The sequence below is a fragment of the Rhinichthys klamathensis genome, unplaced genomic scaffold (assembly GCF_029890125.1).
Source record: "Rhinichthys klamathensis goyatoka isolate OS25496 unplaced genomic scaffold, OSU_Roscu_1.1 h1tg000033l_1, whole genome shotgun sequence".
Classification (NCBI taxonomy): Eukaryota; Metazoa; Chordata; class Actinopteri; order Cypriniformes; family Leuciscidae; genus Rhinichthys; species Rhinichthys klamathensis.
The window spans coordinates 2,122,749-2,145,504 of NW_026606582.1; the positions used below are offsets into that span (position 1 = coordinate 2,122,749).

General features: G+C 39.6%; 1 protein-coding gene across 2 annotated transcripts; it reads right to left on the reverse strand.

Moving 5' to 3' along the window:
• Nucleotides 1–429: 429 nt before the first annotated feature.
• On the reverse strand, nt 430–21,846 carry nfatc3b (nuclear factor of activated T cells 3b). 2 transcript variants are annotated; one of them, XM_056245741.1, is made up of 10 exons: nt 21,388–21,846; nt 17,456–18,623; nt 17,098–17,260; nt 15,978–16,177; nt 12,257–12,429; nt 11,710–11,850; nt 10,577–10,632; nt 10,303–10,429; nt 6,186–6,971; nt 430–509 (listed from the first exon to the last, which is right to left on the reverse strand). In XM_056245741.1, the coding sequence occupies exons 1-10, from the start codon at nt 21,470–21,472 to the stop codon at nt 442–444; spliced, it is 2,967 nt and encodes a 988-aa protein (XP_056101716.1). In that variant the 5' UTR covers nt 21,473–21,846; the 3' UTR covers nt 430–441. The 2 variants fall into 2 exon arrangements, with proteins under 2 accessions (XP_056101716.1, XP_056101715.1); XM_056245740.1 differs by having other exon boundaries at nt 6,186–6,974.
• Between the last annotated feature and the right edge of the window lie 910 nt (nt 21,847–22,756).

Sequence of the window (22,756 nt, forward strand, 5' to 3'; positions counted from 1 at the left end):
AAGTCAACACTCGGCAGATTAAAACATGAGATTGTGCTTTATACACTAAACACAGCATATTTTGTCTTTATAATTTAAACTTTTTATGATTATCATAATTTCTAAGAATATATTTTACATTTATAATCAAAAGGAGACAATTGAAGACAAATGAAACATTTCAATAAGATCATTAAAAGGCCCGCCAGGATAAGGCACATATTGAATCCAAAGCTATATGACTGGTCATTATTTCACATTCACATTTGATATGCTCGGTTAAAATCCATAAGCATCCACTTTTAAGCAGACAACTTTTATGTACATAATATTTCTCATAGAAAATCTTTTCTAAATGTGCAGTAGATGCAGGACACTGAGACCGAATCAGTCCAAGCGGTTCAGTGAGATGTCCAGGTCTCGGATCATCGGTTTCCGCTGAGAATCTTTGGGATCTTTGAGTTACGGAGCGCTGCTGGCGTTCCCTGAATCTGGAGTCTCGAACAAGTCTCTTACAATGATTTCACTTACTGCAAAGAAGAAGAAAAGATGTTTGTTTAGGGGTGAATTGCACACACATACTGTAGGGTTGAATCTCATTATACTGTATGTCAACATCAACATTCATTATCATTGTCCGTCTTTATTAAATCCACCTGAGGGCAGTGTTGTGTGTGTGCAAACATGAGTATTTCCTTCCAGCTCTAATTTAAAGCTACAGCGGTGTTAAACGCAGTCATAATTATTACAGTGTTTTACTGTTAAGCTTCCAACCTAAAAGCTCAAGCCTAGTCTCAACTAGTTCCTGAAATACAGCTGGTTTCGCTGACAAAGAGCCTTTCCAATAACCAAACACATCTATTAATACACTTTAAACAAACAACAAGTTATTTACAACATGACTTTCATTACGCATATTGAAAGAAACAGAGTTAGATATATTTAAAGAGCTATAAATATATTTAAGCCAGAAAAGGTAGATGTGTGCATTAGGACAATAATCTGTTTGAGCAAAGATGAAAGACAACAACAACAACAACTCTCTCTCTCTCTCTCTCTCTCTCTCTCTCTCTCTCTCTCTCTCTCTCTCTCTCTCTCTCTCTCTCTCTCTCTCTCTCTCTCTCTCTCTCTCTCTCTCTCTCTCTCTCTCTCTCTCTCTCTCTCTCTCTCTCTCTCACTCTCACTCTCACACACACACACACACACACACACACACACTATCTCTCTCTCTCTTACACACACACACACACACACACTCTCTCTCTCTCACACACACACGCGCGCGATCATGAAGCCGGACAACAGCACTCACTCATCAGGGGTGGTCCACTGCACCTGTGCTCTCCACACGCTACTGGTGCGCCAGGTAATGGAAATACTACACAAGTTCTGTCCTGGCAGGGTTTGTTTCATTATAAAATTACATATTTATGATATGTAATTTATTATTTAATCTGAACCCTGTTTTCATTTTTTTAAATTATTTTATTCATGTTATATAGTTTCATTTGTTGTATTTTAGTGTTGTTTTTAAATACACATATACACTCACCGGCCACTTTATTAGGTACACCTGTCCAACTGCTCGTTAACACTTAATTTCTAAGCAGCCAATCACATGGCGGCACCTCAGTGCATTTAGGCATGTAGACATGGTCAAGACAATCTCCTGCAGTTCAAACCGAGCATCAGTATGGGGAAGAAAGTTGATTTGAGTGACTTTGAACGTGGCATGATTGTTGGTGCCAGAAGGGCTGGTCTGAGTATTTCAGAAACTGCTAATCTACTGGGATTTTCACGCACAACCATCTCTAGGGTTTACAGAGAATGGTCCGAAGAAGAAAAAACATCCAGTGAGCGGCAGTTCTGTGGGCGGAAATGCCTTGTTGATGCCAGAGGTCAGAGGAGAATGGCCAGACTGGTTCGAGCTGATAGAAGGGCAACAGTGACTGAAATAACCACTCGTTACAACCGAGGTATGCAGAAAAGCATTTGTGAAGCCACAACATGCACAACCTTGAGGCGGATGGGCTACAACAGCAGAAGACTCCACCGGGTACCACTCATCTCCACTACAAATAGGAAAAAGAGGCTACAATTTGCAAGAGCTCACCAAAATTGAACAGTTGAAGACTGGAAAAATGTTGCCTGGTCTGATGAGTCTCGATTTCTGTTGAGACATTCAGATGTTAGAGTCAGAATTTGGCGTAAACAGAATGAGAACATGGAACCATCATGCCTTGTTACCACTGTGCAGGCTGGTGGTGGTGGTGTAATGGTGTGGGGGATGTTTTCCTGGCACACTTTAGGCCCCTTAGTGCCAATTGGGCATCGTTTAAATGCCACGGCCTACCTGAGCATTGTTTCTGACCATGTCCATCCCTTTATGGCCACCATGTACCCATCCTCTGATGGCTACTTCCACCATGTCACAAAGCTCTAATCATTTCAAATTGGTTTTCTTGAACATGACAATGAGTTCACTGTACTAAAATGGCCTCCACAGTCACCAGATCTCAATCCAATAGAGCATCTTTGGGATGTGGTGGAACGGGAGATTCGCATCATGGATGTGCAGCCGACAAATCTGCGGCAACTGTGTGATGCCATCATGTCAATATGGACCAAACTCCCTGAGGAATGCTTCCAGCACCTTGTTGAATCTATGCCACGAAGAATTGAGGCAGTTCTGAAGGCAAAAGGGGGTCCAACCCGTTACTAGCATGGGGTACCTAATAAAGTGGCCGGAGAGTGTATTTATATATATATTTTACAATCGCTAGGACCCGTTTCTCAATAGTTAGGTCACTGAGGTCATAACTCTTCACACAGAGAGCACAACATCAGTCTATGTGGATCATTGGCAGGAAATGCTACATATTTCAAATAACATCAATTCTTTTCTCACTCAGACACAGACATCAAAACTATATGTACCTACAGGCTAATTTGCACATGCTGTCACTCTTTTCAACACTGTTAAACTTAAGTTCAAAGCCTAACATAATACAAAAATGAATAAGAAATGTTCTACATTTCTACAGTAATACCATATTGAAATATATTTATTTATTATTGTATATCTCACTCTGCTAAACCAATTGGATGTAAAAGCAAGAAGCTTAAAAGGAGAGTTCACCCAAAAATATACTTTCTGTCATCCAAAATACTATGGAAGTCAATGGGGACCATCAACTGTCTGGTTACCGGCGACATTCTTCAAAATATCTTCTTTTGTGTTCAGCAGAAGAAAGATATTCATACAGGTTTGGAACAACTTGAGGGTGAGCTGTTCCTTTAATAGCTAAATATATTCTACTCTACTGTCCACAGAAAAAAGCAGGTATAAACACCTTCATTAACAAAGTTCAAGTTCAATCAAACTTCTACTTTCATTTAAACTGTCTTCTTCCAGGCTAACAGCAGCAACATCTAAAGTGCAGTATATGCAAGACTGTCACAATACAGCTGCGCAAAACTAGCGGTGGATTAGCCTTCACGTTATATTTAGCTCGTTCAGTGACTCCATGCAATGCCAGTATCCTCTTTCCCACCGCACTGCGGGACTAGAGACTATAATTAGGCCCAAACCGAACCGGCGTCCAGACACTAGGGGTGGCAGCTGCTAGTTTTTCTAGAGTGTAAACAAAAATCCTGGCTAGCATATGCCACAAAGTTAGTTAGCTTGGCGTGAGTTACTGACTCAGCATGAGACACGGTCAAAAGCGTGTATTGCATGTAAACAGATAATATGGTCTGGAATAAACAGGTGCAGTCACACAGTAATACCAGGTGTTCATGTGCAAATGTTAATGGACTTATTTCTTGGTCACTAAACTCTTGATTACTTAGCATAATGAAATCCTAAACCCACTCACACATGAAGTGTGGAAAGAAATGTTCCAGGTACAATATAAATTCGTCTTTATCATCAAAATATTTGGCATAATCTTGATTACCACTGAAAATAATTTTGAGCCGACCCTTAGTTTGTACAAACAAACAAATCTAATTTAGTTGATGCACTCATTACAGTAATGCACTTACAATAGGAATCTAGGAAAAGGAGAGTTTAGAAGCATAAATGTGAAACTTGTATGTTTGTTGCTTGGGGAGTGAATTTGTTTTTAGTGGTGGAAATACTGTTCTAGGCAGCTAAGACTTACTGTTAAAGTCATCCTGCAGTCAATCACTTTATCCCTTAAAGCTCATCTTTGATCACTAAATTTTTCCTTGAAACTTGAATGTAACTCAACACCCTTGCCTCATTTATTATGCGCGGTTCTATGAATATTCAATTGAGCCCCGCCTCCACTCACTCACTCAGCTCAGAGATCCACTGGTTGACATCACACGTTGATCTGATTGGTTTCAAGGTAGTTTGTGACGTCAGAAACACCAGCGATTTCAAACCGTGTTTTTGAGACTGTCTTTGGTTCACTGCAGTTTTAAGCAGAAAATACTCAGCAACAGGGACGTGCACAGGGGGGTTGCTCAGGTTGCCCGGGCAACTGCCCATATGCCCTTCTCGACTCAGGTTGCCCTTCCGAGGGAAAAAAATAAATAAAAATAAAACATCGTACAATGGATGCAGAATTTCACGTAGGCCTAGAAAAATAAAAATAAAAAAAATCGCAAAAGCCTCATTCACTTCCATTCGGGCACTCAGCTCAACTGTTTACGTGGCTGCAGCGCTGCACGCGACCGGTGCGTAAGACCCCGCAAATTACTTAAGGCCCCGCCTCCATCTCGTGTCATAGCGCGTCAATTAATGTGTAAAACATCCATGACAAAATGAAGCGAAACTATCCTTTTGGTCACGAAAAGAGGAAGAAGAAAAAACCATGAGAGTGAATTGCGGGAACAACAATCAGGTAAACTTGTGTTCTCTCCTCTCTAGTTTGATGTCAGCATAGTTTGATGTTTTTCGGTCTTAGCTGGGCAGGCAGTGCATCTCTTGCATCACTTTGTGCCTGACAAAAGTGAGAGTAAAATAAAAAAAATTACGTTTGTTTTTGATAAACGACAAAGTGCAACGGTGTTTGTTTACTGCAGCTCAGAAAACATAACCGCGTCGCGTGTGTTATCGTGCGTTCATGCGCGTGCACGTAATGAAACTCGCATTTTTCAAGCAGAAATTTGTGGAGACCAGACATACTGTACAATACATGCACGTGAATGATGGCACTCCCAATCAAAGTACACATGAAAAACAAGACACTGATTATCTAGTCTCAGTGTAGTTAAAAACTCTAAACAACTGCACTAATTATGCAAGATAGAAAGCAATGTATTGACAATTTGACATTGATTGACTATTGATTTATAGGCTATATTGAATTTAAAATGTTGATTAGCTGGACATACTGCTCAATATGAATGCACATCCCTCAGTAAATAATAACCATAAATCAAGAATTGCTTCAACATGCATAATAATAATAAAAAAAATCATACTGATGCCGAAAATACCCAGGCTGTAGAGAGAACCAAAGTTAATCCCAAAAGCCAAAGCTCAGGGTTATAATTTATTATTTTCTTCTTATTTATGTTTACGTTAATATTCACTTGTTATGTTAACATTCTATAGAAAATACTCTATTCAATAAATATTGTTTGTTTGAACCTCATTCTGTTCTATATTGTTGTAGCTACTTATTCTTTGACTGTTTTGTTTAAAGGAGGGAGGATTGTATTGGGAGCACTGAAGTGTCAGGTGTGACTGTGTGGCAATGGCAAATGGTTTACATAGCTCACGAACTGAATACGAGCAAGAAGCACAACTGAATGTACGGGAAGCCAAAAGGTTAAAAAAGGATTGTATTTTTTCCCAAAATCTAAGCGCTTTTTTTTGGGGGGGGGGGGGGGGGTTCCCTTTTTTCAGGTCAGAGCAACTGCCCCTCAAAATTCCTGTGCACGTCCCTGCTCAGCAATGCTGTCGACTTATGAATCTGCACATGGTTTATCTTAAAGCATATTTAAAACACCACATAGACATATAAACAACATTAAAAGCTGGATTTTTTACCACAGAGGAACTTTAAGTCTAGTGGCTATACCTCAGAAACAGTTGTGGGGAATCCCTTACCTCAGAGAGTAATTTAGATTGTTTATATAAACTGAGAAACGAAATGAATGTATGTGGTCATAATCAGCATTGTTCCCTTTACTTCATTCATTTAAAACGGTTCTCCTTGGAGTCTTACCATCATCGAGAGTGATATCCTGTAGGCCTATGGACTGAAAGCCAAGCTCTTTCTCTTCATCTGGTTCCTGTTTAATATCAAGGCTTTCTCCACCTTGTGGCAAACTGTAGCGTTCGCTGGACTCCTCAAGAGATGCGCCTGAAGGTTGAGGGTCCATCAAGCTCTCTCGGATAGACGGTGAGTTGGAAGGCACTTTGGCAAGAGTAGGCTGGTGGGAAAGAAGAAGCACCTGGGAAGAGGACGACTGTGGGAACTGCACCGGATCCAGACCAGATGTTTCCACATTTGCGCTAGTTAGAACAGAGGTGCTGGACACTGAGATAGAGCCACGGTTGTAGAGATTATGAGTGTGTTCTGAAGGGAAGCCTTGGTATCCTTCACCTCGGTGAGACCTGGGTTGCTCTGCAGGGATTTGGGATGAGTTGCAGCCTTGCAGTGAACCCCCAACCATTGGAAGACTAGGTTGTCCTTTGTAAGACAGATCCTGTTGAGGTTTTTGGTACAAAGAGTTGTTGAAATCCACCAGTGAGAACATAGGGTGGAGGTCTGCTACGGCATCAAGGATTCGGTCTGCCGGATGAGAGCGGCTCAGATGCAGATCCTGAGGTGAGTAGCAGAGATGGGCTGAAGATGGGGACCCTTCGGTCAGCAGCCACTGCTCCAGAGGCTGGACCTCATCTGAAGAGATCGAGTCCCCAGTGGCGCTGAGACCTGTTGGGGACGCGGCTGGATGCTGGCCGTTGGTATTAAGGTCCGGCCTCATGCCAAACTCCTGCTTCACATGCACTGCTTTGGAAGGAGGGTGTTCAACACATTACAGATTAGCTTTGTGGACATTTCTTCATTTCTCAAAACATTTGAAAATTGATATATTATATTGTCCAATTGAGTCCTAAATTGTCCAGTTCTATAGTATTCTAAGGCCCTGTTTACACCTGGTATTAAAGGAGTAGTTCACTTTCAAATAAAAATGTCCCGATAATTTACTCTCCCCCATGTCATCCAAGATGTCCATGTCTTTCTTTCTTCAGGCGAAAATAAATGAAGGTTTTTGAGGAAAACATTCCAGGATCTTTCTCCATATAATGGACTTCAATGGCAACCAACGGTTTGAAGGTCCAGATGTCAGTTTCAGTGCAGCTTCAAAGTCTCGACACGATCCCAGTTGAGAAATAAGGGTCTTATCTAGCGAAACGATCGGTCATTTTCTAAAAAAAAAAAAATAATATATACTTTTTAACCACAAATGCCCGTCTTGTACCATCTCTGAGATGGGCCACGCTTTGCGTCATCACATTGGAAAGGTCACGCATGACATCATTAAACATCCAGGATATGCAATAAACTGACACAAATACATATAAATATGTGTCATTCAACATACAATAACTTTGAACGGTCCTCCTACTCCAAACTTGTAAACAGTGGGTCGGCACTTCCGACTGCGTCAAGCGTGACCTTTCCAACGTGATTACGTAATGCGTGGCCCATCTCAGAGATGGTACAAGACGGGCATTTGTGGTTAAAAAGTATATAATTTTTATTTTTTTTTAGAAAATTACAGATCGTTTCGTTAGATAAGACCCTTATTTCTCGGCTGGGATCGTGTCGAGCCTTTGAAGCTGCATTGAGACTGACATCTGGACCTTCAAACCGTTTGTTGCCATTGAAGTCCAATATATGGAGAAAAATTCTGGAATGTTTTCCTCAAAAACCTTCATTTCTCTTCGACTGAAGAAAGAAAGACATGGACATCTTGGATGAAGTGGGGGTGTGTAACTTATCAGGAAATTTTTATTTGAAAGTGAACTACTCCTTTAAGATGTGTTTTGGTCGATCGGATCACAAGTAGACGAGGGAGACACATTCCCGTTTACACCTGTATTTTAATCCGTCTCTTTTGTCCACTTTCAACCACTTCTGTCCTGATTTCTTTGAGAGGAGAATATTTACACATTAGGTCAGTAGGTCTTTTGTGGCTGTTTGAACACATTTGACCACATGAGCGTTTACACTACGAAAGCAATCCGGTCAAATGTGTTTTCGACTACCTCTGGAAGTGGTGGAAAGTGGACAAGTTCAAAACGTTTTAGACCCCGTTTACACCCATATTTGGCGTCGTCCACTTATGATCGGATCACCAAAACACATCTTAATACTAGGTGTAAACAGGGCCTCAGTCTCAGACAACATGGCATATTATACAGATTTTAAAGTTTTCAATCTCCAAACCTAGAAGCTCAAATTTGATTGGTTAGCCTCTACCCAAGGTGTTGCCAACCCAGCAGACCTTCAGATCTAACCCTGCTCCAACATTAATGAGTAATCCTGAACACCTTGATTAGTATGTTTGATTAGGCAAAGAAATAAACTCTGCAGGATGGTAGCCTTCCAGGAGCAGGGTTGGCTATCCATGTCCTACACAAATTGGTACACAGAAATGGTCTATTTATTTATTTATTTATTTTTAAAGTTACCAGGCTGCTACAACAAACGCTTCAGAACATATATATCTCCTGGGACCCAAGAATAGACTTTTGTCCACTGTAGTGGACATTATATTTTAGTGAATTTCTCTGACATCATACATGTCACATGACACAACCTGGGTGTCCTGTAAAGAGCACATTCAGGACTTTTCAGAGATACCAAATGTTTGGAGGTTTCACCATGAAAACAACTTCTCCTTGGTCTTTAAAAATGTCTGACATTAATTTAGTGATCAAATGTAGCATTCTTATGGAAATATGATAATATAGTGTAATTATAATATAAATTGGACTACTTTTCAAATTGTATTTCATAAAACAACATCTCAGGAAAATGTTAAGGGGTTTAAAAAAAAAAAAAACTTTCTGTTACAGAACAGGGCATTGATTTCAAACGTGTCCACTGTAGAGGACATCAGGACTAAAATCATGTTTATCAGGCATTCTGGGAGACACAACAAGTGAATATGGAAATAAATTATACATCAATATTCCTATGAAATGTTAGATATTATTATTAAAATGTTGCCAATTATTACTCCAATTATTACCCTTTATTCTTTCATTAAATGTTGCTCCCAGAACACATTAATGTGCAAATTAGATACAGTGTATAGATACATTGCATTGAATGGGAATATTAACTTATGGCCATTTTACCCACATATTGCAAAAAGTAAAATGGTGTATCAATTCATTCCATTATTTCTTTCATAACATAGGTGAGAATAATCTTTATACAAATTTTGGTTGAAAAAATCCTGAAACCCCAAAATGTATTGGTGATTGAAAAAAAAATCCCATTGTTTTTGCCTATACATATAATTTCATGTCATTTTATTTTTTAAACAACTTAGTCCTGGCGTCCACTACAGAGGACATAGCATAACGTATGAATAAAATATTATTTTATATATATGTTTTTTTACCATTTGTTTATTGTGCTCTAAACAGTGTGATGACATGGAAAAAAACTAAATTCAAAAAACTTTTTTTTTCTGGGTCTCAGGAGGCTATTAAATCTGTTCAGAGTTTTGTTTGAGACACCTAGGCCTTGTTTCTGCCTGGTATTAAGATGTGTTTTGGTGATCCGATCACAAGTCATCAGCTGAGACATCCATGATTCCACCTGGTATTAACATATTAACTGTGACTACTAGTATCTGGATTTTGTGGAAGTAAACGGGAAAGGAATTGAAGGATATGCAAGTAAATGGAAATGATAATGAGATCAGCTGTGTTACCATTGAAAATTGTATTTTTATACAACACAGTGAAGTTTGAATGACTTGTTTTAGTGTGCTCTCTCACAACACACGTTATGTGAAAGTGCGACGAGTAGGAAGTGCTTCACTGCGGTCCGGGACGCACTAAGGACGGAGCGTTTCTACAACTACAAAGGCTTTTTGTGGTCACAAGTGTTTTTGACTACCTCTGTATGTGGTTTCAGTTACAGTGAAACGTTTTACACGTTCCTAGAGACTGTTCATTACATGAATGAGCTACTACCGGTCTATTTTAGATTGACCTTGATATATTAGTCAGACTGCCTCTTGCCGTCTAACTGGCAGTTCTTGCCACCAAAGTGGACCAGTGTTGCTGATAGTTCTACTCGCAAGGACTATTACCTGAAAGATAGGTGAAGAACTGTGAGACACTTCTCTTCCTTTTGCCATTGCTGACATAGAACTGCACCTGGGTGGAGGAAGCCGTGGTTTTCTTGTAGTACGGAGGAATCTTTACCACTATGCTTGTCTAAACAGGAATGGGAACACACAAGAGACACCTGTAATTATAGATCTCAATGGGATGTGCATTTAACAATGAACATATGCCATGTTGTTTAAATAAAATGAAGAATATGAGTGTTTTATAACAAAATCAATAACTTATTATGCTCACATTTGGACTCTTCTCTTGTAAAGCCCTCACATCGACCTCCCATTGTGTTTTACCATCTGGAATGGAAAAAAGACAATACAAAGGCTCTTTTGTTATTACATAACAAACTGTCATCCAAAATGTATTGCTAAAACAGCTCCTAATTAGAGCAGAGAGTCATGGGCTTCATCTCAAATCACATACTCTCTTCAGTAGGTACTTATCCTCTTCTTATTTTGAATTACTTCACAGCCGCTAAAAAGTAAGTTCTATATACATGTAATCCGGAGGTACTACATTCGCCACGTTGTCATTATCATGTGATCTACCGGCGTAAGTTACGTTGCTTCACCGCTATTCATAAATCCGTGGCCTCATGGGATAGGAAAGTGTCCATCAAAAACACACTTCAGAATCTCACCGGAAGCAGTCGGTCATCCGGGTACTTTTAGCCTGTTCTTTTATGAGTACTGTTTTTGTCTACTATATTAGGCAAGTATGCGATTTCAGATGCAGACTAGCGGTGTGTCAGGGTTATGTTTGATCTGTTTAAGGGTACAAAATGATCCCAATTCACACGGATCCGTGAAAACGACTCAAAACCCTGTATTCTGCTGCCAGGCCATTAGATGGCGATGAAACACTATAGTATAGACTGAACAAGTCATATGAGTCTGCATGACGTCATCGTTTCCACAGATTCACGTTTTTACTGTTTACACGGAGACCGTTTTCAAAAACGTCCACTTTGAAACCTGTTTTCAAAAGTTAGCTTTTTCAGGCACCCAAAACGCCGTTGTCGTGTAAATGAACGGCCAAAACACACAAAAAGTTGTACGTTTTTTTGAAAACGGTGTCTCCTGGGTTCCTCAGTGTGTAATTAGTCATGTCACCTGTGTCTCATTTCTTTGATTAGTTCACTGTGTATTTAAGCCCTGTGTTTGGTTCAGTTCAGTTCAGTTCTCTGTTATTGTTGCGCTAAGCTTGGTTGTTCTGTTCCTGCCTGAGAGTTTGTTCCTGAGTTGTATTGTTTCCTTTTTGTTCTTGTTAATACATTTAAACTGCAGCAATTAGATCCTCTTTCTCCTCGTCTCTGCAACCCGCAAGTTACATACACTGTGAGAATGGTTATTATAATAGATGATTTCACTTACCAGAGCTCTTTTCTAGAAAGACCACTATTGATTCTGGACTGATGTTTTGGCCTGTTATAAGCATCTCTTCTCCTCCAGTCACAGAACCACAGGCGGGACTAAAGCTGTCGACTTGAGGAAGTTCCTGAGCTAAGCGTTGAGCTGGTCAACAGAGAAAAACAATGGCTTTAAATTGCAGAGGAAATGTTAATCAATACGGTTCGGTGACATTTTCAAATACAAAATTAGATTTTTGTGGCTTTTAGTCAATGTCTGGCCATCTATATAATGTATTTAAAACTTTTTAAAAGTATTTTAAATATTTAAAGTTTTCTTTTACATGTTTAAAAATGTACAATATTTCTCTTATAAGGAAATGGACCTTATTGATGACATCATCTTGTTCACATGGACATACAATTTTGATCCAGGAAAGGCTCTCTAGAATGAGGATATTCCTCCACCAATATCAGTTGACTTTGACATGCAATAACTAGCATTTAATATTTAACGTATTCAATGCATGTTTTACATAATTTCACATAGGAAATCCACATAAAAAACTTACAGCATTCTATTGGTACGGACGCCACCTGCAGTGACAGCACTTTGCCGCCGTGTTGCGGGATGTGAACACGAAACACGGTGCGCACACGCGTGTTCTTACGCCCGATATCAGTCTCTCCCTTACGCAACTCGATGTCTGAGTTTCGTAGCTTCAGGATCCCAGCACAGTCGATGCTTTCAAAGAAAGTTGACAGAAGGCAGCCATTAAAGATTACAGTCAGTTAAATTCTGTTTATTTAATAATTTAATAATAAAATTAAGTTAGCAAGTGAAATTAAACCAAAGAGTGACATAAATGGTGCTATTTGCTGACAGTGGCTCAGAGAGACTCAATATAAACAGAGAGACTCAATATAAACTATTAGCTAAATCTCACGTTTAAAGTCCCCCTGTGGTGAAAATCCAGCTTTTAATGTTGTTTATGTGGTGTTTTTAAAATGCTTTAAGACAAACCATGTGCAAATTCATAATTGAAATTTCTGGTGTTTCTGACATCACAAACGACCTTGTAACTAATCAGGTCAACGTGCCGGCGGGCTTTAGCATATCGTTAACAGCGAACTTGCATATCATTAACTATGAGGCAGTGGAGTCTCAATAGAAGCCAGGTTATCCCGGTATATTTTTCTGTTGATATGAAAAATTGGGTCGATTTAGCAATATAGCAGGTGTATGATGTTTATTAGTGGTGTCCGCAGATTCAGAATAATATAGGGTTCATAGACAATTGGAAAAGAGAACTGTTGAAAAGAGATGGTATTCATCCCTGCTGGGATGGTGCTGCTCTTCTCTCTAGTAATATTGGCACATAGTCTTAGAGCTCAAACATGAATTGGGGCTCAGGTCAGGAAGCGGTCTATATCATCATATAGAGACTGTGTCTGTTCCCCGAATTAGGAAATATAAAAAACTCCCAAACCCATCTAAGGGTAAACATTTTATCGATGTTCAACAATTAAAAAATAGATATAATACAGATGAACAAATGATAAAGCTCGGGTTGCTGAATATTCGATCCCTTACTTTAAAAGTACAGATTATATCACAGATTATAACCTAGACATGTTGTGTTTGACAGAAACCTGGCTAAAAACAGGTTTTTACTGTTTTAAAAACGAGCCACGTCTGAAAGATAAAGAGTGTTGCTGTAATCTATAGTAATATCTTCAGAATTACTGAAAAGTCTAGTTTGAAATATAATTCTTTTGAAGTGTTTAATGTAACACTATCAAGTGTAAATGATAAATCACATTTGACATTTGTGCTGGCTACTGTATACAGGCCACCAGGGCACCATACAGACTTTATCAAAGAATTTGCTAGTGTTAGTGTTAGTACTGGCTGCAGATAAAGTTCTAATTGTTGGTGATTTTAATATATAGATAACAAAAAAGATGCATTGGGATTGAAATTTAGAGACATTCTGAACTCTATTGGAGTTAGACAACACATGTCAGGACCTACTCATTGTCATAATCATACTTCAGATCTAATATTGTCACATGGAATCAATGTTGATGCCGTTGAAATTCTGCAGCAGAGCGATGACACCTCAGATCATTATCTAGTCTTGTGTAAACTTCATTTAGCCAAGGCTGCAAAGCCGACTCCGTGTTACAAATATGTTAGAACTATCACTTCTGCCACTAAAGATTGCTTTATTAATAATATTCCTAATCAGTTTCATCTCCTCAGCATCCCAGATAGCCTAGAAGAACTCGATATTGCGACAGAAACTTGACTCTTTTCCAGCACTTTAAACACAGTGCTCCTTTGCGCTTAAAGAAGATTAAAGAAAATAGTCCAATGTCGTGGTACAACGAGCACACCTGGGCCCTTAAGAGAGCAGCCAGAAAAATGGAGCGCAACTGGAAGAAAACTAAACTAGACATAGAGCACGATTGCGTACAGAAAAGCCTTACAAACGGCTAGATCTGCTTATTTTTCGACTCTCTTAGAAGAAAACCAACACAACCCTAGGTGTTTATTTGACACATTGGCTAAATTAACAATAAATAAAGCTTCTACTTCTGAAGTTTCCAAAGAGCATAGCAGTAATGACTTTATGAACTTTTTTACTTACATGATTGATAATATTAGAGAGGACATTATAACTATGCAACCATCTACTACAGTATCACATCAGACAGTGCATTGTAGTCTCCCTGAGGTAAAATTCCATTCATTCATTGCAATAGGAGAGGAAGAATTGTCTAAACTCGTTAAATCATCTAAATCAACAACATGCATGTTAGACCCTATACCGACTAAGCTATTGAAAGAAATGCTTCCAGCGGTCATAGATCCTCTTCTTAATACCATTAATTCATCTCTGTCACTAGGATATGTACCGAAAACTTTTAAGCTGGCTATTATTAAACCTCTTATTAAAAAGAAAAAAATGCAACTTGATCTTAGATAATTAGTCAATGACAGGCCGATATCAAATCTACCCTTTTTGTAAAAGATATTAGAAAAAGCAGTATCCTCACAACTATGTTCCTTCTTAGAAAGAAATGATATCTGCGAGGATTTCCAATCAGGATTTAGACCGTACCATAGCAATGAGACAGCATAGTCACAAATGATTTGCTCTTATCATCCGATAGTGGTTGTATCTCTCTATTAGTGTTACTCGATCTTAGTGCTGCATTTGATACCATTGACAACAACATTCTTTTAAATAGACTCGATTATGTTGGTCAATTATGTTGGCATTAGTGGAATTGCATTAGCATGGTTTAAATCATACTATCTGACCATTATCAGTTTGTAGCAGTAAATGAAGAAATGTTTTATCGATCACAAGTTCAGTATGGAGTACCACAAGGCTCAGTACTAGGACCGTTGCCGTTTACTCTGTACATGCTACCCTTGGGAGATATCATTAGGAAGCAGGGCATTAGTTTTCACTGTTATGCTGACGATACTCAGCTCTATATTTCTTTGCGCCCCAACGAAACCCCGGCGAATTTCCTAGTACTTAATTGACTGAATTTCGAATGATTGGACCAAAAACCTCTGCACGTACTAACCTAGAATACTGTCTAACAATTGATGGCTGCTCTGTCAAGTCTTCGTCGTTGGTTAGTAACTTGGGTGTGCTCTTTGATAGCAATCTTTCATTTGAAAGCCACGTTTCTAGTATATGTAAAACCGCATTCTTCCATCTGAAAAATATATCTAAATTACGACATATGCTTTCAATGAAAAATGCGGAACAGTTAGTTCATGCGTTCATGACCTCAAGGCTAGATTATTGTAATGCTCTTATGGGTGGTTGCCCTGCACGCTTAATAAACAAACTACAGCTAGTCCAAAACGCAGCAACTAGAGGTCATAGAAGAAATATAGAACCCGTCTCCATCCAGGTGTGATGACTCTGATCTTAAACCAGATGGAACTGGATAATATTCTGATTGGTCCAAACCAATCTGACTTCTGACCTATAATGCTGCCTGAATCCTAATCATACACTGTTCGTTCATTGGCCAGAAAAGAACCTCATTAAACATATTTTATTAAAAGTACTATTTATTCCCTGAGGGGCAAAATTGAACAAAAAATTAAGAGTTCTGTTCTGTTCTGAATTTCACATATTTTCCATTAAGAGCTGCCATCTTCTTGTTCGAAAGACTAACCTGTCAGCCATGTCAATATATCATTTATGCAAAAAGTGCAGCTCATGGTGAATGTAAATCAGAGGTTTGTTTGACAGGTACCTGGCACACATGTTGTTTTCAGGAAGGAGAGGAATTTCAAGAACTTTGGTGCTGGATATCACTGTCTCTTGACTCGGAGTCGCTACAGTTTTTCCAGTAATCCTGTGCACTTGATAGAACGGGTGTGGCCTGGTGTACCGATCATCCGCTGTCCCAATGAACATCTGCAGGCTGATGGGTTTTTCATTACACCCTATTAGCTACAAATGCGAGAACAAACAATATGAGTAAACATGCATCTGATTATTCCAAATAAATGGTATGTGCCTGTCCATCAACGCTTTAATGCACTATAGCCCTTAAAGTATTCAAAGTAGCCCACATCAGGCTAGCCTTTCCAGCCAACATTCAAAGTTTGTGTTGAATAACTTTCATTTTCTAGTTTTCAAAGCTAAGAACTTCTGTTCCTCTAATGGTAGGAAAGGTTGTCCATTTGTGTTATTGGTAGCTAAGGTAAACAAACAGGCCAACACATGTAACATTAGCTTGTACCCTGTTAAAAATACCACGCGCTGACTGGATCAAAAGCTAAGACTGTCTGATATTCATCACATGAATCACATTAATCTTAACTTCTATTATAGGCAAAATTAGATCATTTATCCAATATTATCTCTAAACTAATACTAGTTTAACAAAAAAATTATAATGCATAATAATATTATGTAAATAATTAAATGCATTCAAACAATAATCTGGTATTTTGGTCTTTTATTTTTACTGGAGCAGGTGTCAGATGAGCAACAAACCTTGAGGTAAGGAACCCATTCTCAATTACCAGAATGAGTAATGAAAACATCTGCTGTGCAAGTTCCAATTTTGCACAATACAGTTTCTGTGATGAACAAAACCAACACAGAACAAGTAGGCAATGATGGATGAACTACTCCATCAATAATTAACCATAATCAATGAATCACATGTACATATTTCCATTTCTAATTCACTAGTGGCACCAAATGGAATTGCAAAAATGACTGTTTCCAAACAGGTTTTTCACTCCCATCTGGCATTTCTCAGACAAAAAGGCGACCAGGCCCGAACACAAACCACTGCCAGAAACCTTCAACTATAGGGGAATTTATAAAAGGCTATTGCGAGAGCTGGTGTAAAACCTGACCTTTACAACAGGGTGTCTTCCACAGTCGGATTTAATGGCCCCTCGACTGCCCTCCGTCTCATAATGGGCTCTGTGGTGAGGTTTAGGTTGGATCTCGATCTTTAACTCACATTGCCCACACTGACTGGGCAGAGGACATTCCAGTGGTGGTAAAGATGTGGACCTGAGCAAGAAATAAAGAACAGCAGTGGCTTTAACAAACGTAGCTGTTGTTTTTGGGAATTGGTCATTGAAACAGAACACCCATTATTATAACCCTAATAACGATGGAGCAACAAGGCTAACAATCTATGATATAACTGGCACTTATCCAAAGCCAAAGGCTGCGAAATAAATCCTATGCATACATGCAATTTACCTGTATAAAGGAGTAGTATTGACTTGTTTGGGTTTAGCCCAAGGGAAGTGCGTTGGAACGGCTAAGAAGTGTTCCACTATATCCTCTTTCCTTAAACTGGGCAGGGACACAGCTATGCCCGAGTTTAGCGATGGATTTGCAAGACCTTGGTCTTGAAGACCTGAGTCCTCATGTCCAGGCAACAGAGACGCTTGATCCTGGTGCTGGTTGTTGGTCTGATATGTTTTTCTTGTTTTGGATGGGATGTCTACCTCCAGTGGAAAGGTCTGGTAGGGGGCAAACGTGGCACCGCTCATCCACGTCTCCTCAGTGACACTCCCCCGAGGAGAGTGAGATGGTGTTACGTTGGGGGAACGGTGAGGGGACGCCAAACCAGGAATGACCTCTGCACTGGAATGTCGTCTTTTCCCACATGGCGATGTTGGCCGAGAGGAGGGCCGTGAGGAGGGCCGTGAGGACGAGGAGTGTGGATGGGGACTGAGCCACGTGTCCTCAGTGATGCTGGTGCGGGGCGACTGATACGGTGACAGCGACTGATATTGCAGAGTTTGCAGATGATGTTGTTGTTGGTAACGATACCAAGAGTCGTCTCCATATGCAGCCATGCATCCAGGAGAACCGAAGGGGGAGACTTGCGGAGACACTTGAGGAGACGCCTGGGGAGAGGTGAGGGGGGACGGCAGAGGAGACGTCAATGGTGACATTAGAGGAGACGCGAGTCGAACTCGAGCGGCCGCCTCGTTCAGCTCTGCCTCCACATCATCGTAGATGTGCGAGAAGGATTCACAGGACGAGGCATCAGACAACCAGCTGCGGGACGACAAACTGCTGCAGGGGCTGGGACACAGTGAGGACGTGTCCCTATAGGATCCATCCAATGGCAGGAAGAGCTGGTCCCTCGATAGAGACCCAGCACACGCTTCCCCACAAGCTCCTGCTGACTGGCCCAACTGGTGGCTTCCCAGATCCTGGAGGCAGTTGGCAGGGATAGAGGTGATCTGGATGCTGGGACAGTCAAACACCCTACTGGGAGAATCCATGGGTTGCAGGGACCCAGGGTGAGGGGTGCCATAAGGCTGGTTTGTATAGCTGTCCTGCTGTTCTGTCGGATGGTTGGGGTCAGAAGGAAAGAGAGGGTAGGAGTTGGCGTCATCATCCGATCTGGATTCTAGAGTAACAGAAAAAAGGTTACGGTAATTTGAACACAATACCCCTTAATATGACATATCTTGGTTTACACTTAAGGCTGGAATACACTACTCAACGATTTGCCAATGCTTAGATGCCGAAAGTCAATGCATGATGGCCACAGACTCCAATTTTTTATCAGACATGTTTGATATTTTGAGCCGATTTTAGAACACACAGCTGCGTTTCCATTCCCCTTCAAATTGCGCCAATTGAAATTACTCCCAATTTACTCCCAATACTCACATTTACAGGTCACCTGACGTACGTCTTTAAAGATGGCGCGGTATGTTTGGACAGAAGACGAGACAGAGTTCTTTATTAAACTCATAAAAGTATTACAGGAATACTGGATTCTAAACAACAAAGAAATGCCACAATTTATCAAGAGCTTGAAGCAGATATGAGGGAGAAACACCCAGAAACTCTTCATATGTGCCGCTCCCAGTATAAGGGGCTTCCTTCCCATTAATGCTTGGATAACACGCCTATGTCTCTCCTTCCATTAAAAATAATAGCTAGTGTGGTGGCTGGGATGCACTTTAACCTACAAACATCCCTTGCCATGATTTTTTGGAAGGACTTATCGCAAGAGGAACAAAATGACGATTTAGTCGCATAACATCGGATAATGGAAACGCCGTCATTGCGCAATCGTTTTTTTTTATAACATTTATAAAATATCAAAAAAGTTGTGCACATCTGTAATGGAAACGCGGATAGTGTCATGCATGTACCAACTTGAAAGACGTGTGTGTGATCCTCAGCAGTTTAGTCAGTGTATGATGCCTACTTGCCTAGTGCTTTAAAATCTGTTCAGATTTTACAAAAGTCCAGTGTATTCCAGGTTTTACATAAAGGGATTTTAATTTTTGAGAGAAACGGGATAAAAAAAACAAGAAAAAGTACGGTGGGGCATGATTTTGTCCATTGGGAATTCCTTGTATTTACATTGGACTAAAATGGCTTATTACTTTAGGACATACGCCGTAGGAATCAGACTGTGGAGGAAATAAGACTGAACCATCCAACTCCCATGGAAGCTTGTGTCCACCACTGAATAAAATATAACAAATGTACTTGCAACTTTTTTTTCTCAGAATTGCGTGATATACTGTGTAAGCTTGCAATTGCAAGTTAGGCCGGGTTTCACAGACAGGCTTTAGATTAATCCAGGATTAGGCCTTAGTTTAATTAGGGCATTTAAATTGCTTTTATAAACATGCCTTAGAAAAAAACATTACTGTAGTGCATCTTGAGACAAAACAATGGCACTGACATATTTTAAGATATGTCAGTGCAAGTTGCTTTCAGTTAAAACAACTCAAACATGCATTTTAGTCTGAGACCTGCTTACGCCTTGTCTGTGAAAGTCAGAATTGCTTGATATAAAGTCGCAATTGAATGTTATAAAGTCAGAATTGCAAGATGTAAACGCGAAAGTGTGAGACAAAAAGTCGCAATTTTCTTTTACTTTTTTTAATTTATTTTTTACTCCAGACTCCTAATCAGAGCCGTTTTCCTTTGCACCAAATGATTGGCCAGTCAAGTCAACCTTTGTTGTCTACCTAAGGTCCATCACTGCATAACTTTAGGCACTATTGGTTAACATTATCCAGTAACTCAGACTATGTGAAACACAAGATGGAGATGTTTCAGAGGCAGAGCAGTTCTTATATTTTGATTAAATATCATGAAACAAACTTTTTATTATAACACTGATGAATTGTTATTCTGTACAATGTTTAAGGACAGTATCGTTTATTAATTTCTTTTGGAAGGATAAATACAATCCAGTAACTTTATTAGGTTTTAAGTCAGCAATGTCCTTCAGCAAAATGTACTAATTTAGTAAACGAAACCTTCAGAAAAAAAACACCACAAGAAAGGTTGTTTACAAGAGTGTGAAGAAATGTTAAGCATACTTCAACAGGACACACACTGGCAAACTGTACTTGAGCAAATGCATTTCGAGAGATGCTCTTCTGGCTCATTCAGACACATGAGCAAACTGACAGAAGTGCAACAGTAGCTAACCATAAATATCACACACACACACACACACACGGACACTCTGATCCACGAGCTAGGGATGCTGTCACACTGATAACACTATGTGTCTACCATAAAGAAGTAACACGCACTCAAGCTTCGACAGTCAAATGCTCAGCAATAAAAACTGAAAGGTGATTTGCTGTGAATTTAACCATGTTATCAGCGAGGTTTACCTAAGGATAGAAAGATCAATTACAGTAGACAGTATCATTTGCATTAACAACGTCAACAGTAGCCTACAGTATTTAGGGAAGTACAGTAACATGCACACAGTGCCAATATTATTATGAATAATAATCGTGTTATTATTATTAATAATGGTTATTATTCGTATTATTCTTTGTCTACAATCCACGACGATAAGATTGGCACAAAACATAATGTATTACACACGCTTCATGTTTTTGAAAGATGTTTCGCGTGATTAGGTTTTGACCTTCCTCTTTAAGCGCTTCAACTACACTTGATGTTGAAAGATAAGGAAGTGACTTTCAGTCATTTAAAACACAGTTGCATATATTCATGACACACACACAGATCCAAACATGGCCACTTCTGTAAAACATTCTAGCCGCGACTCAACTAACGTTACGTCGCTCCCATTATAACCGCGCGCTTGCACGCACTTCATTGATACAATCGGAGCGTTGGAATCGTCGCGTCGCGTCCGCTGAAAGTAACGTACAAACCTGTGTGGCTCAGCGACTGATGAGAATAACTGCTTTCTCCAAATATCAGCCTGAAGTCCAGTTCCTCGTTGTAGTTAGTAGTCATTGCATTGGAGACCTCAGCTCTACTTTCTTCAGTTGAATTACATAAACAAACAAGCCCATGCGCGCGCAAACGCCACTACAACTCTCCAACTTTCTACAAGCGTCACTTTGGTTAACAAAACAGAGTGTAAGCGCGAAAACCCGGAACACACGGTCCAAAATGTCCTTCCCCCCCCCCCACTCAGAAGTTGGTTAGATCGAGCCTCTGGTGTTCTTTCTTCCCGGACTTTGTTGATTTCCTGCCGTGTTTAATAATCCCATGCTGGGTTCTGAGTTGATGTGAAGTCTTGCGGACATGTAGATTTGGCTGTAGCAAAGTTACATTTTACGCTGCGACTTCAGACGTGACGTCACGACATTTGACAGACTACAAACACTCGAAAAGGAAACGCACGCGCGCGCGCGCGCACGCGGCCACATTTGCAAACAGCAACAATGTAACAAGTGTGAAAGAACAATTCAGTAGCAGTAGAGCTGAGAGAGGTGGACTTTTAATAGTCGTTTGATACAGTAGACGGAAATGCACACATGATCAATTAATAGACACTGTTTGCGTCTCAAAATATAGTAAGCTGCCTCACACACACAGAATACCATGGTAACCACAGTTTCCGCTTAAAGTTGTTGTTAATTCTGAAAAATTACCAACAAAAAATATGGTATCTTGTTCAAAACAGTTTAATAACTTTATAGAATCGGTCTTTTTTTTTAATAGCAGAGACTTAATATACAATTTCATTGATTTTTTAATCTATCACATTTTTTGGGTTACACTGTCATTTATACAATGTATTAATACATTTAAGTGGGGAACAATATTAACATGTACTTACTGTTGGGTTAGTTGCATGTAATTATTCATAATTTCCTACAGTAAGTACATGTAACATGTTACAAGGACACTAAAACAAAGCGTCAGCTATTATCTTGATAGCAGAGGCTGTTACAGTTTTATTTAAAGGTTAAGTGTGAATTTAAAACGTTAATTTTTTTTTTCTTCATCTTATATGCAAAGAACACATGGACTGTCTGTAACGTAAGTAATCAAGCTATTTATAGGTATATTTCTCCAGAAACACGTCAGTGGTACCGGTGTCAAAACACACTTGCTTTGATAAGAGTATCAACCAGTTTAAGGTGTCTAATAAAAAGGAAATGTTATTTTATCGTTGCTTTTATTTTCCTGGCTGAATCTGGATACCATGGTCCTGTTTTAAAGGCTGCCTACCCATACAGCTTTTTGTGGATTATAATGCTTGAAATGCTGTCTAGTTTCGCAACTTAC